We start from the raw sequence: 20,532 nt of genomic DNA on the forward strand, positions 1-20,532 counted from the left end.
TCTCAATCTTACACCACCCACCCTAAATGTAGGAGCTATGGAGTCCCTTGATCTCCATAGGAACATAGAGGAAAGAGACACTGATCTGGCTTGCTGATACTTTCTACGGACTGTTAGCCTCACATTGTATACTGATATCATTGAACTAGGCTATCTGAGGTATGACTCTGAGAGGGGAAAATCTTGAAAAAAGGTTATAAGCTTAAGCCATGTCTCTATGCTGCAACACCTTTCACAATTTCTTCTCAGATAAGCATCACCCCTATCACTGAACAAACTCATATCTCATAATAGGAAAAGTAGGCTTATAGGTGAAGTATGTCTCTCTGGAGGTCCCATCTGTAAGCTATCTTCTTGTGGGCTCTCGGCGTCTTTTATCACACACCTCCTAATTTTAGCACCAGAAAAGTTCACGGGTAGATTGATCTAGGCTCTCCTACAAGCCTATCATTGAGGAAGATGACTGGATCCATAGATTTCCTCCCCTAAACCAGCTTACATCACCTAAAAATCATGAGCAGCTCAGCCCTAACGCACTTTATCAGTCACAAGAAGCAATCCAGGCCGGGAGGGACTGACTATAGGCATCTTCCTTATGCTCCGGGGCACAGTGTAACTTGCCATGGTGCCTTTCTCATGCACCCTTTCTAAAGTGTCTCCACAAAATCCATCAAGTCACATTAGTTCATGATGCTTCAAAATAAACAATCATCAAGAGGAAAACACAATATGTCTCATAATGCTGGATTCCTTAAAAATACAAGGGAAGGGATGCCTGGGTGGCTCAGTGGTTGAGAATCTGCCTTTGGCTCAGGGCATGATCCCAGGGTCCTGGTATCGAGTCCCACAGAAGGCTCCCTGTGTGGAGACTGCTTCTCCCTCTGCCTGTGTCTCTGCCTTTCTCTCTCCGTGTGTCTCTCATTAATACATACATAAAATCTTAAAAAGAGAGAGAGAGAGAGAGAGAATCTGCCTGTGGCTCAGGTTGTGATCCCAGGTTTCTGGGATCAAGTCCTGCATCGGGCTCCTTACAGGGAGCCTGCTGCTCCCTCTGCCTATGTCTCTGCCTCTCTCTGTGTGTCTCTCATGAATAAATAAATAAAATCTTTTTAAAAACACAAGGGAAAAATGTAGAAGATAATGGAGCATTTAAAAACAACCTATATTCTATGAACATACAATAAATGATGTAAATGAGGTAATATGACCCCCCAAACTGAAAAAATATATATTCTCTTTAGTGTACAGAGTTCATGGCCATTGCTGCACTATCTAGCTGCATAAATAAATAATTTAATGGCTATAAGATATTAAATACTAATTATGTAACTATATGTTATTATATTATAATCAATGTTATAGAGGAATTAATATGTTATGTAAATGTTATATTAATCTATTAATATAAATTTACATGTATGTGAATATATATAATTGTATGCTCTTTTTAAAATATTTTATTTATTATTCATGAGAGACACAGAAAAAGAGAGAGGCAGAGACATAGGCAGAGGGAGAAGCAGACTCCATGCAGGGAGCCTGATGTGGGACTCCATCATGGGACTCCAGGATCATGCCCCGGGCCAAAGGGCAGATTTGCTCAGGCAGCAAACCACTGAGCCACCCAGGCGTCCCTGTATGTTCTATTAATACAAAATGAAGCCAAAATGTGTCAACTTATTTCTCACAGAAACCAAAAATCCACATGAATCTTGGTTTTCCTGTACTCTTTCATTCTGCATGTTCCCTATTCTCAATGAATGTCCTCTTCTTTCTCTAACTCTTCTCTTCTTCATTTTGCCTGATCTTGCACCCAAGCATGGCAGGCAGAGAATCCTAGAGGCCCAAGGTTCTACAGTGGCTGTTTGCAAGGGGGGAGGAGGCTACAGTAACTGCCACACTGGATACACTTAAGTGAGAAGGAAAAGGGGAAAGTATCCCAGATGCCATTAATGCCTCTTACCCATAAAAGAACAGGATGGCAGGATGCCTGTATGGCCCAAAGAGCCAGAGGTAGCAAATTATGGGCAGAAGAATTGCAACCAAGTGCTGGAAAAGGAAAGGTCTGCGATCAGCTGTGTCATCCAGCTCTCTGGTATTTGCTTCTAATGGGCACAATTCATTTTGCAAAGCATCAGGCACTGAAAAGAAGACGCCTGCTGCTGGAAGTTGATCAGAAGTAACACCCACGACTGTAAGATTGCAGATCAAGGCTAGTTCCAGAAACAATGCCCATGATGAATGAGAGGAGAAGAGAGATCCAAGCCCAACTTGGCCAGGCCCAGCCTAGCCCAGCTCGTCCCAGCCCAAGAAAGTGAGGATTCAATGAGAAGAAACTGCAAGAGAAGAGCCTGTACCACATTATTCCCCATGAAGTGCACTCAGTGAACTTCACCCTATTCTTTAACCAAGTTACAAAAAGAGGTCTTTAATCCCATCCTTTACTTCTTAAAAGCTACAGTAAGTTCACTAATCAGACCAATATTATTTCAGAACACCTGTAGTTTTTCAACCTAGTTGTTTGTGTCTTTTGTCTGTAAGGATGTTAACTTTTATTAATTAACATTTATAATCATAAATGTAGACTACATGAGATAAAATATATAGAATATAAATAACTATTAGTTAGTTGTATTCATGAACATCTTTGAGAAACATTGAGATGATTTCCCTAACATAAGAGTCTGGGGAAAATGAAACTCTCACATCTATCTTGAAGGCTTAGGTGCCACTGAGGTGTTGTTTTAGCTCTCCTACCACTCCTTCCACCCAATCCCGGCTACTTATTGGGAATGTGACCTCCCCATTGGCTCCCTCAGACCTTTAAACTGCCTGCTTTGTGACATCATTCTCCCACCAAACTACCACCACCTGGTAGAATCTTGGGGTTTCCCTGGAGTTGTCAGTAAATAAATTTGGATCATCGCAAGTGACCAGTAACCAGTGACCTTCGTACTGGACACATGCAGTCTTTGGTTTCAGCTGCTCCAATACCCTCTAGTATCGGCTCCTTGCCCCTTGTATCTGCAGTGGATGTTTCTTCTTCTCTAACCATGTCCGGTAAGGAAATAAACTTTTAAAAGTTTTTTACTGGATTTTTTTTTTTTTTGCCCTAAATTTAGTAGTACATTCAAAATAGCATGGAATAATGGGGGGAAGTATTGAACTAAAACTCCAGAGTCCTCAATTTCAGTTTTGACTTTGTCATTTACTAGCTGTGTGACTTTGGACAAGTCATTCACTCACAAAATCTGTTTTTTCTTCACCTGTTACTTTAGGGTGTTAGATGGGTTGCTCTCTCTGGTCCCTTTCTTTTCTAATATTGAGTGTTAAAGGGCACCCATGGAGAAAATGAAATCAGAGACTTCGTGAGAGTGTCTCGACAGAAAGAGAGAAAACCTAGGTTATATAGAAAAGTAGCAATATTTACCAAGATGTTTCATCTCTAATGGTCCCTCCACTAATATTTCAACTGTAGTATTTTAAATTCAGTACTGTTCAGAAAGTTATAGTGGCATGATTTGAAGTTTCTACCTTATGTAGTCGAAAAGGGAAAAGAGGGAAAGAGGATGAAGAAGAATGAGTTTGAGGGAGGCAAGTCTTCAAAGGTAAGGATATTCAGGATTGTTTCCCTCAGCACAGGCCAACTGAAACCAAGGGGGAGGAGAAAATATAAGAATGAAGGGGAAGCGGGGCATCTGGGTGGCTCCGCCATCATCGTCAGTTGAGGTTGAGCAGTTAAGCATCTATGTCTGCCTTTGGCTCAGGTCATGATCTTGTGAGATCAACCCCAGCATCAGGCTCCCAGGTTGATCAGTGGGGAGTCTGCTTCTCTCTCTCTCTCTCTTCCTCTCTCTCTCTCTCCCCTCTCTCTAAAATAAATAAATAAATCTAAAAAAAAAGAATGTTGAGGAAAAGCACAGAGGAGCTCTCAAGAAAAAAAAAGAGGTAGTTTAGGATGGAATATGGAAGGGAACCAAAGATTTTAAATAAAAGCAGGAAGAGCATAAAATGAAATCTGCTTAGAGCAGGACAAAACAAAGATGATTTTAGCAAACACTTCCATTAATAGAGTAGTCAGGAAAGGAAGGCCAGAGTAGGGCATCGCAGGGAAAAGCAGCTTACAAAAAAGCCATACTCAGTTGTTTGGGTTTATGTATTGCCTCTCTGAATGCAGGTGGCAGTTAATTGCTTAAAATGTAAACATTTTAAAAATATACTTTAGAAATGATGCTTATTATCAACAAGCAACTAATAAAAGTGGCTATCTGGGACACCTGGGTGGTTCAGCGGTTGAGCGTCTGCCTTTGGCTCAGGGTGTGATCCCAGAGTCCCGGGATCAAGTCCCACATCTGGCTTCTTACGGGGAGCCTGCTTCTCTCTCTGTCTGTGTCTCTGCCTCTCTGTCTCTCATGAATAAATAAAAATCTTAAAATAAAATAAAATAAAATAAAAGTGGCTATCTAGGGGGCTGAAAGAAACAGAATTTTCAGTTATATTTCTGATTTTTAAGCTCTGTAGATGTTTTGCCTATTAAAAATAAGACCAAGTTTGTTTAAAAAAGGCATCTCCTAGATTGAATCCTAACGACTAATTCCTTTCTGTGATCAATAGATTCTGAGTCAAGACTACTTTTCATCTCTACAGTTATTTTCTTCCCAACACAGAGGGAACACATCTGTTTTTAGATCTTAGTTAGTGATCTAAGAAGAAAAGAAAAAGTCAAGCTCCACATCTCTAATTCCACATTTATCAAAGACAATTTTGTGGAGTCCTTTGGGTTTCCTACATTATTTTTTTTTATTTGATTTTAGTGATGATGGCTTTAATTTAGACTTTGGGGGTGACATTTTCTTGGATGTTGAAGATGATTAAAATATATTTTTGGATAGAATATAAAAACCTCTGTGATGCTTTTTAAGTGTTCTCTCTTTTATTATATAATTATATTAAATATATTTTTTCATTGTTTTCTTCTGATCTTATTTATTTTTTATTTAAATTCAATTAATTAACATATAGTATATTATTAGTTTCAGAGGTAGAGTTCAGTTGAAATATACATTTCTACTAGACTTAGTATCTGTTACTTGCTGGGTAATATTCAGAAAAATGTGAATGAACACAATAATGGAATTCCTTTTTATGCATACTATTTTCCTCTCTGCTCTGTACCAGATATTATTGAAATATTTGTCTACAAAAATTGTGACTACTTATATATGCAAATTTATATCATTTGCTGCTTGTTAGACAATTTTTACTGTTTTATCTTCTCTTTCTGTATGTACTGGCTAGGAATTCATTCAAAGTCACCTTCTGTTGTGGGCTGTGTTTTGGTTAGTAGTATTCAGCAAAATAGGATAGGCAATATTCACTTCCACCATCTTGCGTGTATGATAGAGAACTTCATTTATTAGTGAACTTATTATGCTTTGATGCTTGCTACATATCCCAGTTTTCATTAATATCTATATATTTTTTCTTAGTTTTATGTTTTTCATGATTTTTCTGTCATTTCAAGAACATGTCTTCCTTCAATATAAAAAGTGTAATGTTTCAAAAAAAATAAAAAAATAAAAAGTGTAATGTATCACTTTTATTCATGTAAGAATTATTTCCGTTATTGTTATTATTATTATAACCACTTTATATATGAGTAATCTTAGGCTGAAAGAGAGTTTAAATACATTTTTTCTCTCAAAAGCACTTCTTGGGTGGTGCCTGGATGACTCAGTCGGTTGGGCATCTGCCTTCAGCTCAGGTCATGATCCTGGGGCCTGAGATCTGCCCCGGCATCAAGCCCCACATCGGGCTCCTTGCTCAGCAAGGGGCCTGCTTCTCCCTCTCCCTTTGTCTGCCATTCCTCCTGTTTGTGCTCTTTCTCCCTGTCAAATGAGTAAATAAATCTTAAAAAAAAAAAAAAAAAAAGAGCATTTCTTGAGAAACTTTCAGTCATTTTCAGGTAAGATCAGAAACCAGGTTTAAAAAGATAAGAATGACCCCTTTTTCCTTTAAAACTTTTATTTTCAAGTAGTCTCTGTACCCAACATGGGGTTCAAATTCACAACCCTGAGATCAAAAGTCACATGCCCCTCTGACTGAGCCAGCCAGGTGACCCAAGAGTGGGGACCCTTTAAATTTACCAACTGGACTGAGTGGTATGTGAACTCTAGGTAATAGCATGAAATGCACAAATAAAATGGTTATACAAATAAAATAGTTACTATAGAAGAGTACCGACCAGACTGCTTCAGCACTTAATCACCCTGTTTGAGTTTTGGTATCTCAGCAAGTGTTGGTATCAGAGGCTTCCTGGTAGCAACAACTTTAAGATAATCCTGTTCCTTAAACATAGTGAGAATTGATCCATCTCCCTGATATTTCATCACCCTCTTGTTCCCTACAGAAAATTTCCAAAATCCATCTTTACTTGGAACTCCAAACTCTCTGCAGCTGTCTCTCCCTGTGGTGAGCAATACAGCTTCCCTAACAGGAAGTGTCTGCAGCTTCTCCAGAGTGTCTGCTCCAGCTGTCAGTTCGGCATGGCTACTGCCATCAGCTTCTGGTTGTTCTTTCCAGCCACTCATGGGTAGTGCCTACCTCTACCAACATTCCGGTACAACTACGTTGTCTGGAGTTACTGGGCAGAGCCAGAGCTCCACATCAGCTGCTTCCTATCCTGGTATTTTTCGGTGGGATGTCATGGGAAGCACTAAAAAGAAGTCATCTTTAGTCAGAGACCTCACTGTGACTATCATTAACCAGGACACAAGTGTTTCTTCCATGTCTATGGCAGCCCAGTATGACAAAACTTCAGAGGCCAATAACATGGTTCCTCTGTATCCATCACTTTCTGCCAGCCTTGTTCAGGGAACACCATCTCAGATTCCAAATCAGGGACACAGCCTATCACTTCCCTATCAGGAAGGAAGCCAGGTATACTACTATAATCAAGGCACACTGGGGCCTCTACTGTCTGGAGAACTTGGCCCCTGTCTGCAATCCTATGGCTCTGTGTCCTACACGGGAAGTAGGGCCTCTGCCCCTCAACCAGAAATGGTGATGGTACTCAAGGAGGTTCAGCCCACAAATGTTCTACCACCAGCCTCTGATTCTGGAATATACTACTCTGTGTCAGCTCAACCCATCACAGAAACAAGTTTTCAAGGTGAGTAGAAATAGAAAGAGGGAGAGAAATAAGGTCAGCATTCAAAAATCAGGTCAGATCTGGAGCTGAGAAGTACTGAGTCCACAGACAGGCAGAATCTAAGTCCTGAGATTTTAATAACCACTACCCTCGCTCAGTGCTCTCCACTTTTAGACTCTATTTAAAAACACTTAGTAGGGATCCCTGGGTGGCGCAGCGGTTTAGCGCCTGCCTTTGGCCCAGGGCGTGATCCTGGAGACCCGGGATCGAATCCCACGTCAGGCTCCCGGTGCATGGAGCCTGCTTCTCCCTCTGCCTGTGTCTCTGCCTCTCTCTCTCACTGTGTGCCTATCATAAATAAATAAAATAAATTTAAAAAAATAAAAAATAAAAACACTTAGTAGAGGTGTGAGTTGGGCACACTGTAATGGCTATCTATGCTATAGGTCGAAGAACCCCAAGAACATACCAAGGGCTACCACATTTTGCACTGCTGTAGCCGATCACCTTCCGTGTACTATCACACTGTAGTGAACTCCCTTCCCTGAGCTATTGCTTCAGGGTCTTTGGAAAGCATTTTGAAACTCTTATTGTGATGATGCCTGTTTAACTTTCCCTCACTTCCTTAATCTACACCAAGATTTAAGACCCTGTGTTCTGAGATCCTGTCCAAAGCAAGCGGGCTAAGAATTTATCCTCACTTACATATTTTATCAGGAAGAGCTCCACTCCCTCTCCTAGTCCATGATGTCAAGTATTCTTATTCTCTAAAGAAAGTAGAGAGACTTGAAGTGACCCTATATGAGAATGCTAGGCTTTGTTAAACATTTCATAATATTAAAAAAATCACTTTTACCTGACATAACAACCCTATAAAATACAAAGAAAATCAAACATCAATGACATCGAATGATCACCAGTAAGAGTTAGAAGTCACCTCCCATCTCCTAAGAAGATCTGGGAGAACTGCCTTGCCCATTGCTAGAAGGTGCATGATTTCTGTGTTAGTTTCTAGGGGGAGCATCTCACTTACCAGGAAATGACTTTTTCCTTGATTCCTTTGTAGTGATGGAGACCTCCCTCGGGATGGAGACGTCCCTAGGATTGCAACCTCCAAGTCAGGCATTTTGTCTGCCACAAACTCCAGAATTCCCCAAGTCCTGCAGTAGCAGAAATATCCAGATGCTTGAAAGTAACCCACCACCTGAACTTGGAGACATCTCTATGATAGCTCCAGTCCAAAGTTCTAGTAATGTCCTGGTACTGCCTCCAGCTCCCAGCCAGAAACAAACAGAGAATAAGAATTTGGATGATATTAAAACCAAGCTTTCAAAGCCTCTGGATGCCTACCTGATCCCGATAGAAAACCAAGATCCTCCACTACTTCCTTTAGAAATTCCTGATATTCACCACCTCTTGGCCTCCATTGACCCTCCTGGTCAGGAGGAACAGCCTGGTTCTGAAGACACCGATCTGGGAAAAAATGGCCCGAGTCTTGAGAACCAAGGGATCCTTGAAAATGGGATTGAATCTAGTGGTGGTTTTGCAGATGTAGCTACACTGGTGAGGGACATTCATCTTCCCCAGCTCTTTAATTCCTTGAAAGACCTTGATAAATCCAAAGGTGCCAAGGCGATCAAAGCCAAAGATACCAGAGTCATCAAGTTGAACCAGGTGCAAGAAAAGTCAAGTGTCATAAAGGCTCCCTCTGATCAAGTCAGGAAGAACAAACATAAAGCCACCGAGCCTATCAATGGTGCTCCCAAGGCCAAAATCCAGGCAAAAAACTCAGAGTGCCTGTTAGGGGGAGATGTGGTTATTTGCGATGCTGTAGACAGTGACAGGGCTCCAGTGAACACGGCCAAGCATTCCAACAGCAAATCTCAGAAAGCTGCATCCAGCAGGACCAGTAAAGCTAAGAGCCATGGGCAGGAAAAGACCAAAAGGACCAGAGAAAACAACCCCAAGAAAGCTGAAGAAAGTAAGCAGTCAGGGAACAAAATCAAGGCAGAAGAGAAGCCAACCATTCCCAAGATGAAGCGGAAGAAAAATCAACCCGAGCTTAGTCAAGAGACCTTTAAGAAGCCTCGAAGCTGTCTAGGCATGCACATGTTGGAGTCTGTGCAGGTTTTTCATGCACTGGGGAAGAAGAGTGATAAGAAAACTGGACTGTCTTCCTCCCGGGCCCTGGTAAGCTCCAGCAACCCAAAAGATGCCCGGCCATCCCCAGCTATCAAACCATGGCTTAATACTACACGTGAAGGTAAAGGTCCTGAGAAAAATCAAATCAAAGCCCAGAAACCAGACAGGGGTGCTGACGAAGAGTGTTCATCTCCATCCCAGTATGAGCTGCCACCCCCTGGGAAGGTCAAGTTGGTGCCTTTGCCTTTTCCAATCTTCGAGAAGCCTCGACCTCGACCTGTTCCACGGAGGCCACAGTCTCTGGCCTCACATCGTTCTGCTGCGGCTCACCCTGCCAGGCCTGGTTCTACCAGCTCAGCTCAACCTGCTGCAGCCAACCTATCCCGGCCGACTCCTGCCTCCTTGACAGGTCCTGCCAGGCCTGCTCGGCCAATTTCAACCAATCCCACACGGCCAATTTCAACCAATCCCACACGACCAGGTTTGACCAACCCTATCCGGCCTAGTGTCCCGCAATCTGCTGTCTCTAGGCCTGCACCCTACAAAACATCATCTTCCACTTCTCTCCAGCGGGAGCCCATTCCCACTGCTGTGACCAAGCTCCAGTCTCCACCCAAACCTCAAAACCAATTTCTACTCGAAGACTTCAGCTTGCAACCAATTCCATGGAGGAAACCCAATGTTCCTGAGCCAGTGATGTCAAAGCCCATCACAGAAGAGCAGAGGCCAGAGCGGGAGGCCATGAAGAGGCAGGCGCAGCTAGAGCGCGAGAATGCTGCCAAATACACTTCTTTGGGGAAAATGCAATTTTTCATTGAGAGGGAAAAAGAAATGGAAATTTCTCAATACTATGGCTATGCAATATAAGGGCTACTAGGAGTGTTGGTACCCAGAGGGGTTTATTCATATTATAGATAGATATAAATTCATATTATTATAGATAATATTTATTCGTATTTTAGATATAAATTCATATTATTATAGATAATATTTATTCATATTATAGATATAAATTCATATTATTATAGATAATATTTATTCATATTATAGATATAAATTCATATTATTATAGATAATATTTATTCATATTATAGATATAAATTTATTTGGATATATTTTAAAACTTAATAAAACATAATATAATTGATAAGAAATAAAGAATCCTTTTGAGTTCTGAGATGCTGTTAACTGTGGTTTTTCTTTGGTGGGGATCAGGATCAAAGGCTGTGTGAGAAAGAATTGGATGGGAGAATGAGGGAGAAGGATAAGAAAAGAGGAAGTAACTTGGTTCAGGCCTAAGAAGGCCAAAAGGGGAGAGATTTTTATAGCTTTTTATAAAAAGCAGGAGTGGGGGAAATGGCAGAATCAGGGTCTGAGGTTAGGACTAAAAGGATACATTTTGAAAAGAATAAAAAATGATAGAAGATGAGTCTTGGCGGACTAGGAAAAATGTGAAGCCTCTAGTGGAGGCTGGCCTTATGTCCCATGTCCACCAGATAGGTATTTTAGAAAACAAGAGACTCAAGACACACCTCCAAAAGGTTTGGGTTGCCTTATCCGTTCATGTATGACTGTAGCTGGGCAAGGTTAAGTACAAATCACAGGGGAGTGTACCAAATGGATGGCAAGGGCTCCCAGTTATCCTGGGGGCAGCTGATACCAGGAGCCTAGCCAAGTGCACTGCTGCAGGAGGAGGGCCATCATCCAGAGGCCCTCCGTTTAGTAATCACCGTTTACTAAACACCAATGCACCAGGCCCGCGAATGCACTGCTTCAGTTAGAACAACAGGCAAGACTAGTACCATGTACCACTTTACTAGTGAGACTCCGCAATGGGCTTAGATCGCACTGCCCACAGAGGAAGGAGGCTTCGGTTTGAGGCCTAGATGCCTCCAAAGCCTTCAGGATTTCCATGCGCGGCCAACCTGGCTTTCAGAGCACAGCGACCGGAGGTTACCGGTGGTCACGATCAAACTTCTGAAGGGACCTAAACGTTAACTTGAGGGGGCCTGCCAGGTCGTCCTCCATGGACGTCCTCTAAACGCGACCAACCGAAGCGCTCGAGAAAAATCCGCTGGAAGGGTCCCTCCTCGCAAGGTAAGAGCGGTGGGCGCACGAGGACGCTGGATGGTGCTCGCAACACCTGCAGCACGCAGGCGCCAGAGGGGGGTCTAGCCGCTCTCCCTGGGACCTCGTGGGGCAGCTGGAGGGAGGAGGGATGGGGGAGAGGAGAGGAGGAGGCGGGGGCGGAAAGGTAATGAAGTGGGGGGAGGGGGGAGATGGGGACCGAGGAAAGTCACCTGGTGGTAGTGGGGAAACCGGTAATTTGCATTTAAAAAATTATTTTGGGGGCGGCCCCGGTGGCTCAGCGGTTTAAGCGCCGCCTTCAGTCCAGGGCGTGACCCTGCAGACCTGGGATCGAGTCCTACATCGGGCTCCCTGCGTGGAGCCTGCTTCTCCCTCTGCCTGTGTCTCTGCCTCTCTCTCTGTGTGTCTCTCATGAATAAATAAATAAGATCTTTTAAAAAAATTATTTTGTATTGAGCTATATAGTTGGCATATCACAAAATTCACTTTTTGAAACTGTAAATTCGGTGTCATTTAGTACCTACACAAGCTTGTGCAACCATTACCATTATCTAACCCTTAATATTTTCATCACCCCAAAAAGAAACCCCCTTAACCCTTAGCAGTCACTTCTCATTCCCTTCTCCCTCCAGCCCTTGGCAACCACGGATCTTCTTTCTGTCTGGATTTGCCTTCTCTGGACGTTTCATTTGTATGAAATAATAAAATATGTGACCTTTGTGTCTGACTTCTTTCACTTAGAATAGTGTTTTCAAAGTTTATCGGTGTTGTAGTGTGTCTACCTCGTTGCTTTTTAGGACTGCAATATTCTATTGCATGGTTCTACATTTGTTTAATCATCAGTTGGTGGACATTTGGGTTGTTTCTCCCAGTATTTTACACTTACCGAGTTTATTCACTCCATTTCACGATAATGAGATAGGGTTGGAGACTGTCAAAAATTTGCCCAAGAATAAGAGCTAGCAATTAGGGAAGCTGGGGTTTGAACTCAGGCGGTCAGATTTCAGAGGTAATAAATTCACACGATAGGACAAGCTACAAAAAGTATTCAACAAATACCCAGCTGCCTATTTCCCTGCCCTGTTAGAGACATCTACTTTTGCCACACTGTGAATCCTTCCAGAGAAATTATGTCTCAACATGTATATATCACAATCTATTGACTAATTAGCCCCACTGATTTGTAATGTCACTTTTATAGCATGCTAAATTCTTATATGTATTTGTATTACTCTTTTCAGAATTTTCCTGGCTTTTTTTTTTGGCCAATCTTTTATATTTGCCATTTCTGTAGAATGTTTTTATCTTCTTTTGATTTTTAAAAAATTTCCTATTTTTCTCGTTTGTTTCTCTTAAGGCGTTATCTGTTATAATGGTCATTAACTCATGTTTTTTTTTTTTTTTAAGTCTTCATGCCTGAAATTTTAAATTTTATTTTAAATTCTGTCCTGAGCTCTATCATCTCACTTAATTCTGATTTATGTTGTTCTTCCATCTTATTTTTTTGTTATGGTAAAATATACATAACACAAAATCGGCCATTTAACCACTATTAAGTACAGAATTCAGTGGCATTAAGTATATCCATGATGGAGACGCCTAGGGGGGCTCAGCGGTTGGGCGCCTGCCTTTGGCTCAGGTCGTGATCCCAGGATCTGGGATCGGATCCCACATCGTGCTTCTGTGAAGAGCCTGCTTCTCCCTCTGCCTCTGCCTCTGCCTGTGTCTCTGTCTCTCTCTCTCTGTGTGTGTCTCTTATGAATAAATAAATAAATCTTTTTTTAAAAAAGTATATCCATGATGTAGTGCACATTTGAAATAATCATGTCCAAAAATTGAGCAGGACTCCAGAAAAGACTGAGGCAGCAGCCTAGTTTTTGAATCTCCCCAACCTTCTCATAGAAATAGATCAACAAAACCCAAAATACTATTTACCATTTCCAGAGCTTTTTCATCACCCCAAAGAGAAACTCGAGCCATTTGACATTAACTTCCCCTTGCCTTTCTGGCCCCATATTCTTTCTCATCTTTTGTATTAGGTCTTCTGATGTCTTTTAGCTTATTTTGAAATGACCTGTTCCAATTTTAATGTTTTGTGGGCCAGTCCTTTCTGACTTGCTTTCCTTGTCTGAGGTGATGCTATTCAGCTCCTTATTCTCATTTTCTTATGCTACCTGTAGAGGCCACTTTTTAGGCAAACAGGCTAGACCAACGGGATGTAGAAAAGGCCCACAACGATGACCTGGCTGGATGCAGATGGGCCCATTGGGCACCCACCTCAAAATATCCATAGGCCCTAACTAACCAACGGACTACTTACAACCAGGTACAGTTAGCATAAAAGGGAAACTTCCAAACATCCCCTCCCTCCTCACCTTCCTGCTTTAAATACAGCGCCACCCACTGTCTCCTTGCAAACCGCTTCCCCTCTGCTGTCCTGGGGCCATTCCCTTGCAGTGTATTCAATAAACTCCTATCTCCTTTGTTCTGCCATGGGTGAATTCTTTCACCTCCAGGGCCACCGGCTTCCACTGCATCCTCGCCCCACATTTGGGGCCCCCCATTTGATCCAATTGAGAGAAATACCACACCACCTTTGTGTAGGACTAGATCTCTTTTGTCTTTTCTTTGTATCTACTTCTCTAAACATGCACAGAATGGAACTGCCAATCTGCCCTCCCCTCCAGCAAAAAATCTGGTCTATGCAGCTCTTTCTTCATCTCAGGTCATAGTAATACTTTTTCCAGAAAAAGAGAAAGTGTAAGGAGCCTTCATAGTCATCTGACTACTTTCTTTCCCTCCCAGCCACACATCCAGAACATTAACAAATTCCATCTGCCTTACCTTCAAATTGTATCGGAACTTATCTACTTCTGACCACTTTTCTCCCTTTCCACTCAAGTCCAAGCCCCTGTCATTCCCTGCCTGAGTTAATGGCAGAGCCTCCTAACTCAGATGTTCCCAAATTTTGTATATTCACCGAGCCGTTCGTGTCTCACCTATAGGCCCAAACAAATACTTAACAGTCCCATTTATTAAGTAGTTAGGTGCCAAAAATGTAGTAAGTATTTATGCCTGCAGTAGGCTTCATAAGGCCATCCAAAGAGATCAGGTCCTAATCCCTGAAACCTGTAGATATTACTACCTTATTTAGAAAAAAAAGATCCTTGGGTGTATATGTGATTAATGAAGGATCTTGACATGGAAAAGTTATCCCAGCTTAGCGAGGTGGGTCCTAAAAGGAATCATATATGTCCCTTTATTTATTAAGTACTCTCTACGTCCAATGTGGGGCTCAAGAGTCCCATGCCCCACCAACTGAGCCAGCCAGGCGCCCTTCACATGTGTCTTTATAAGATCAAGGCAGGAATTTGATACAGACAGCAGAGGAAAAAGCAAGGTGACCATGGAAGCAAATCTTGCATCAGAGCTGCACGAAGCAAGGAATCAAATCCTCGCCATGGGCTTCTGGAGGGAGTATGGCCCTGCTTATACCTTAATTTTGTCCCAGGGGCACTGATTTCAGACTTCTGGCCTCCAGAAATGTGAAAAAATAAATTTCTGCTTTTATAAGCCACCAGGTTGTGGCGATTCATTAGAGTAGCTACAGGAAAAATGCTCTAGTAACACAACACATTGTGCCATAATATAATGCTCCAACAACTAAGTAGACATATGAAAAAAATACCTATAAGTGAAAAGAAAAAATATTTTTATTTCACTCTTAAATAACCACAACTGCTTGATAATGGAGACTGTGTGAGTGTTGGGCACTGCACAACATCTCAAACCTTGGACTGAAATTGGACACTGCCAGCCTCATTTCCTGCCCCACGTTAATTTTCAAAAAGTATTGGCTTTTCAGTGCAGGTGCTGCCAAAAACCCAGCTTCACAAAGATATGGCGGCGCCAAAAGGAAAATAGCATGACCTAATGTTGAAACTGTGAACCACCTACTAGCTGGAAGCTCACACGATATCTGACAGATGTCAGTATTGCTGTGGATCCTTCAAAAATTTAAAATATTTTGCTGCACGCTGGTGAATTTGCCATGGTATCTTGGGGGCACCCCAGTGTACCTTGTGAACACAGTCCAAACTGGTTTCTCAGCTCCCACCCTTGCCTCTCTAAAATTTGTCAACACAATCACTGTAATGGTCCTTTTAAAACACAAATCGGATACCACCTTTCTTCTGTTAAAACCTTCTCATGGGTCCTCATTTTTCTGAGTCAAACCCAATGTCCCTACAATGGCTTATATGGTCCTACCTACATCAGGGGTCAGCAAAATCTATAAAGAGCCAGACAGTAAACATGTTTGTCTCTGTGGGCCAGATGGTCTCTGTCTCAACTACTCAGAGTACTTGGTAGTTGTAGCATGAAAGCAGCCACAGAAAATACATGAAAAAATGAGCATGGCTATGTCTCAATAAAACTTCATTGACAAAGTCAGGTCACACTGTAGTTTGCTGATCCCTATATCCTACATGACCGACTGCTGTGGTTCCTTTTGCTCATCTCCACTCCAGTCACACTCTGAGTCCTCACTGTTCCTTAAGTTTACCAGCAAGCTCCTGGCTCAGGGCCTTTGTACTTGCTATTTCTTGCCTGGGAGGCTCTTCTTACCTCCGAGTCTTCACTCAAATTTTTTCAGTGGAGGTTTACCTGAGCACACTATTTGAAACTGCAACTGTGTCCCTATACTTCTCCCTTCAATCTTTTCCCTTTTCTCCCATAGCAGTTAGAATCTTCTAATAGACTATGCAATTTACTTGTTTAACATGATAATTGTTTATAATCTGTCACTCCCTCACCCATCACTAACATGTAAGATCTTTGAGGGTATGATTTTTTGTTTTTTGTTTGCTTTGTTCACAGATATATATACCCAAGGCCTTGAGCAATGTTTGGCACATAGTACATACACAATAAATATCAGCTGGCTGACTGAATGAACAAATATTTTTCAAAGAGTGTAAGTATGGTGGCATGAAATTTTTCTCCCATTCAGAGATATAGTGCCTACTTATATGGAGGTATTTTTGCAAAGAAATATGTAAACCGGGATCCCTGGGTGGCGCAGCAGTTTGGCGCCTGCCTTTGGCCCAGGGCACCATCCTGGAGACCTGGGATCGAATCCCACATCGGGCTCCCGGTGCATGGAGCCTGCTTCTCCCTCTGCCTATGTCTCTGCCTCTCTCTCTTTTTCTCTCTGTGACTATCATAAAAAAAAAAAAGAAAAGAAAAGAAATATGTAAACCAAATATAAAATTATAAAATCCCTCAACCTGAAGTGTTCAATTCAAAAAGCCCTAAGGTTTCTTATCTTATCTCATTTAACTTATCTCATTTAACTCTTGTTGAAATTTACAATCTTCAGAATGTCAATCTTACCTAAAACAAAAGGCTTTGAGTTATTAGGAACCAAATTATAAAACTCACAGCTAACTAGCAAGTGACAAAGGAATAGAATGTCTAAAATAAAACTGACCCCTTATGTATATATTTAAGCATTAACTGTAACACTATACACACATTAAAAACCTTTCCAAGCATGCCTAAGAACGATTTTCCCAACTAGAAATTCTTGGCAATGCAGTTACCAGTTTTCAAACTATAGGTGGAGCTCCAAACCTCAGATTCATCTTGATGTTATCAATTTTACTGTAGCTATCTTCTCAAGAAACAACTTATTCATCAGGTTAATTCCAAGATCAACTGAAAAGGAACATAATTTGCATGCATGTGCAATGTTGTATATGTTGCAATATGTCAGCATTAAAGATCCCAATACATTTGCTGCATTTCCCCCCTTTTTTTGAACAACGCATTCTATATCTTTTTTAAAAGTATTTGTTTTTAAAATTCTATGCGTCATTTTGTATTCCCAATGGGTTCACAGCAAAAATTTTAACAATGTAAACAATTTCTCATTAGTACACATTTCATTTCTACTTTCAGAGCACTCCCATTCCCTACAGATGTTCAAAATAGGCTGTTTCGGGGCACCTGGGTGGCTTCATTGGTTAAGCATCTGCCTTTGGCTCAGGTCATGATTCCAGGGTCCCAGGATTAAGCCCTGTGACAGGCTCCCTGCTCAGCAGAGATTCTGCTTCTCCCTTTCCCTTTGCAGCTCCCCCTGCTTGTGCTCTCTCTCTCTCTCTCTGTCAAATAAATAACATCTTTTTTTTTTTTTTTTTTTTTTTTACTCTTAAAGAGAAGAAGAAAACGGGGACACCTGGGTGGCTCAGCAGTTGAGCGTCTGCCTTTAGCTCAGTTGAGCGTCTGCCTTTAGCTCAGGTCGTGATCCCGGAGTCCAGGGATCGAGTCCTGTATCAGGCTTTTCACAGGGAGCCCGCATCTGCCTCTGCCTATGTATCTGCCTCTCTCTGTGTGTCTCTCATGAACAAATAAAGTCTAAAAAAAAACAGAGAGAAGAAGTTATCAAAATAGGCCGTTTCAGTGTTTCAGGGCATGGAGTTCACTAGCATCCCCTTGAGAAACTTAATCATCTTTTAAAAACCTTTTTCCCTGTGGATGACTCTAAATTCTCATCCATGAGGGCCTTAAAACAATGAAAACTGAATTTTTCTTTGTTATTATTGTAGACCCATTGCCTGACATAGAGTCCTGAACATGATACATATTTAATAAATACTTGCTCAATTAATGAAGGTGTCTAGTTATGGAGGCTTCCTGCTCCTAGCTTTAACTGCCTTGTAGAGAAGACTTGATCTAAGAGTATAATGGACACTATTTTTCATTGTTCATTTCATCTATCACCATAATTGGCTAGCATCTTTGTAATTAATTTTGGGGACAGTGAGACAGCATTTATTTTAACAATATTTGAATATTCAACAATCTTTATTGAGTGTCTTCTGGGATCCCAAGCTACTCGAGGTACTGGGGATATACCTGGGAGCAAGCAAAAAAAAAGCCCCTATCTTCCTGGAGATTATATTTTACAGGGGAATGAAAGACAATAATTAATCTAGATCCTAAAAGAACAAAGGGGACAGTGGTAAGGACTAAGAGAAGATTTAAAACAAGGCTGAGTGATAGAGGGTGACTGAGTGGCTACCTAGAGTGTATGGTCAGAGAAGGTGACATGTAATCTGATGTGTGAATTACAAGATAGAGCCAGCCAAGTGAAGACCAGAGTAAGAGCATCTCAGGAAGAGGAAACAGCTGTGCAAATGTCTAGACTGGAACAGCTGATGTTCAGACAGTGTGGTGGAGACTAGTAAGCAAGAGAGAGAGAGTAGGATTTGAAGTCAAAGAGAGCAGGAGTCAAGTAACTCTGTAAGCCAGGGTGGGGAGTTTGGATTTTTTTTTTTTAAGATTTTATGTATTTATTCATGAGAGACACTCAGAGAGAGGGGGAAGCAGGCTCCCTGTGGGGAGCCCGATGCAGGACTCAATCCCAGCACCCCGGGATTACGCCCTGAGTCAAAGACAGATGGTCAACCACTGAGCCACCCAGGTGCCCCGAGTTTGGATTTTTTAATTCCAAGTGTCATGGGAAGTAATTGAAGGGTTTTAAACCCAGAAGCAATAGAACCTGATTTTTGTTTTAAAAAGAATATTATCTGCTGTTGTAAGATTGCATTGAAATAGGTAAGAATGGATGTCATTTCTATACTAACGAGATTGCCTTGCCCCTCTAGCTATGTCATTCACCATAGGAGTAACAAGGAGGCAGCTGATATGTACCTTGTTTTTAGCTTCCCCACAAAGTCCATGTGGGCATTTTCTCTCTAATCTGATGCTATATATTGAGGTAAGAATTTGGCCTTTTAGGAGTCATTTGCTGCTGCCCAGGAATGATCTGCAGAGGATCCAGGAGAATTGATAGTGGATCCTTGTACTGACATGCATATTTATGCTTGTAGGGGAGAAAGAATCTGGTAAGGGCTTTCAGCGGTCAGTCTGAAAAGTCAATGACCGTATAGAATCCCTTTGGGAAAATCCTAGAGACAGATACACAACAGCAAGTCAGAGAAATTAGAGATCTGGATGCTGACCTAGTGGAAGGGGTAAAACCAGTGCAGAGGCTTTCAGCAAGATGGTGAAGGATAGGTCATGTCATCACATTAACAAACTTAGAGGGAGGGTCTCCGTATTTGGTGGGTAAAGTATCCCCGGAGAGCAGAAAGTTTCAGAGTGGTGATATACAAAATCTCCTGAGAAAGAATGAGTAGCAGGCTTGAAGGACGTTTTTGGAAAGAGGCTGTGCATGTACTCACACATACACACGCCCATACACAGAATATGCCACTGTTTGTATTTGGTGTAAATAACCTCCTGTCCTGGCTGCAGGGGCAGGAACTGTGTCATACAGATCTTTGTGTCTACATTGCTTTGCACAGTGGCCCTTAGAAATTAAACACTCATTTTTAATAAATTGTATTGGTGTTCTAACATTAAAAAGTTACTCTTAAGTTCTTTTCTAGGCAATAAAAGCGATTGCCTAATACCCGAGGTTATCCATTTTGTGTAGGAAGTAACACAAAAAACCCCTGAAATTTTCAGTTTTTCTTTCACCAATTTAGAAAGCCTGGTTACTTTAGCCAGCTACTTGCATCACCAATCCCTTCTTGAACGTTGATTTGTGGATTTTTTTTTTAATTTTTATTTATTTATGATAGTCACAGAGAGAGAGAGAGGCGCAGAGACACAGGCAGAGGGAGAAGCAGGCTCCATGCACCGGGAGCCCGATGTGGGATTCGATCCCGGGTCTCCAGGATCACGCCCTGGGCCAAAGGCAGGCGCCAAACCTCTGCGCCACCCAGGGATCCCTGATTTGTGGATTTGTGTGGATGTGGCACAGGGGCTGCCTGGCAGGAAACTCGACCCCAAACCAAATTAATTGTAATAACAAGTTAACTTGCTTATTGGTTCTTTTAACTATTTGCTTCCCCTTCTTCCTTGTTGCTCTTCCTTTACCAAGATGGCCGTCGTCGAGCTCTCTCCTCATTGGTTGGTTTTTTCGCAGGTGGTGGTTCTGGCCCCGCCCCCCAGCTCGCTTTCCCAGGCTCTGTGTTCTTGAGCGTGAAACGGGTAGAGCGGCGCGGGCGCGGGCGCGGGCGCGGGCGCGGGCGCGGGCGCGGGCGCGGGCGCGGGCGCGGGCGCGGGCGCGGGCGCGGGCG

At 42.1% G+C, this 20,532-nt stretch overlaps 1 protein-coding gene and 1 long non-coding RNA gene across 3 annotated transcripts; one reads left to right on the forward strand and one right to left on the reverse strand.

Moving 5' to 3' along the window:
• Positions 1-1,890: 1,890 nt before the first annotated feature.
• C12H2orf78 (chromosome 12 C2orf78 homolog) lies at positions 1,891-10,228 on the forward strand. 2 transcript variants are annotated; one of them, XM_072769845.1, is made up of 3 exons: positions 1,891-2,460; positions 6,410-7,171; positions 8,217-10,227. In XM_072769845.1, exons 2-3 carry the CDS (start codon positions 6,589-6,591, stop codon positions 10,157-10,159), a joined length of 2,526 nt encoding a protein of 841 aa, XP_072625946.1. In that variant the 5' UTR covers positions 1,891-2,460; positions 6,410-6,588; the 3' UTR covers positions 10,160-10,227. The 2 variants fall into 2 exon arrangements, with proteins under 2 accessions (XP_072625946.1, XP_072625945.1); XM_072769844.1 differs by lacking the exon at positions 1,891-2,460 and adding an exon at positions 2,609-3,060 and having other exon boundaries at positions 8,217-10,228.
• Positions 7,600-11,348, reverse strand: LOC140601207 (uncharacterized). Its single transcript, XR_012004255.1, has 3 exons — positions 11,218-11,348; positions 8,184-8,310; positions 7,600-7,917 (listed from the first exon to the last, which is right to left on the reverse strand). It is a non-coding gene; the product is annotated as an uncharacterized lncRNA (long non-coding RNA).
• Positions 11,349-20,532: the final 9,184 nt, after the last annotated feature.

Source organism: Canis lupus, chromosome 12 (assembly GCF_048164855.1).
Source record: "Canis lupus baileyi chromosome 12, mCanLup2.hap1, whole genome shotgun sequence".
NCBI classification, from domain to species: Eukaryota; Metazoa; Chordata; class Mammalia; order Carnivora; family Canidae; genus Canis; species Canis lupus.

Excerpts from the sequence above, each read along its gene's own strand:
- C12H2orf78 (XM_072769844.1), top strand. The coding sequence starts at position 2,964 with ATGCAGTCTTTGGTTTCAGCTGCTCCAATACCCTCTAGTATCGGCTCC. Across the intron at positions 3,061-6,409 it reads TTCTTCTCTAACCATGTCCG|AAAATTTCCAAAATCCATCT; the intron begins GTAAGGAAATAA and ends TGTTCCCTACAG. Across the intron at positions 7,172-8,216 it reads CACAGAAACAAGTTTTCAAG|TGATGGAGACCTCCCTCGGG; the intron begins GTGAGTAGAAAT and ends ATTCCTTTGTAG.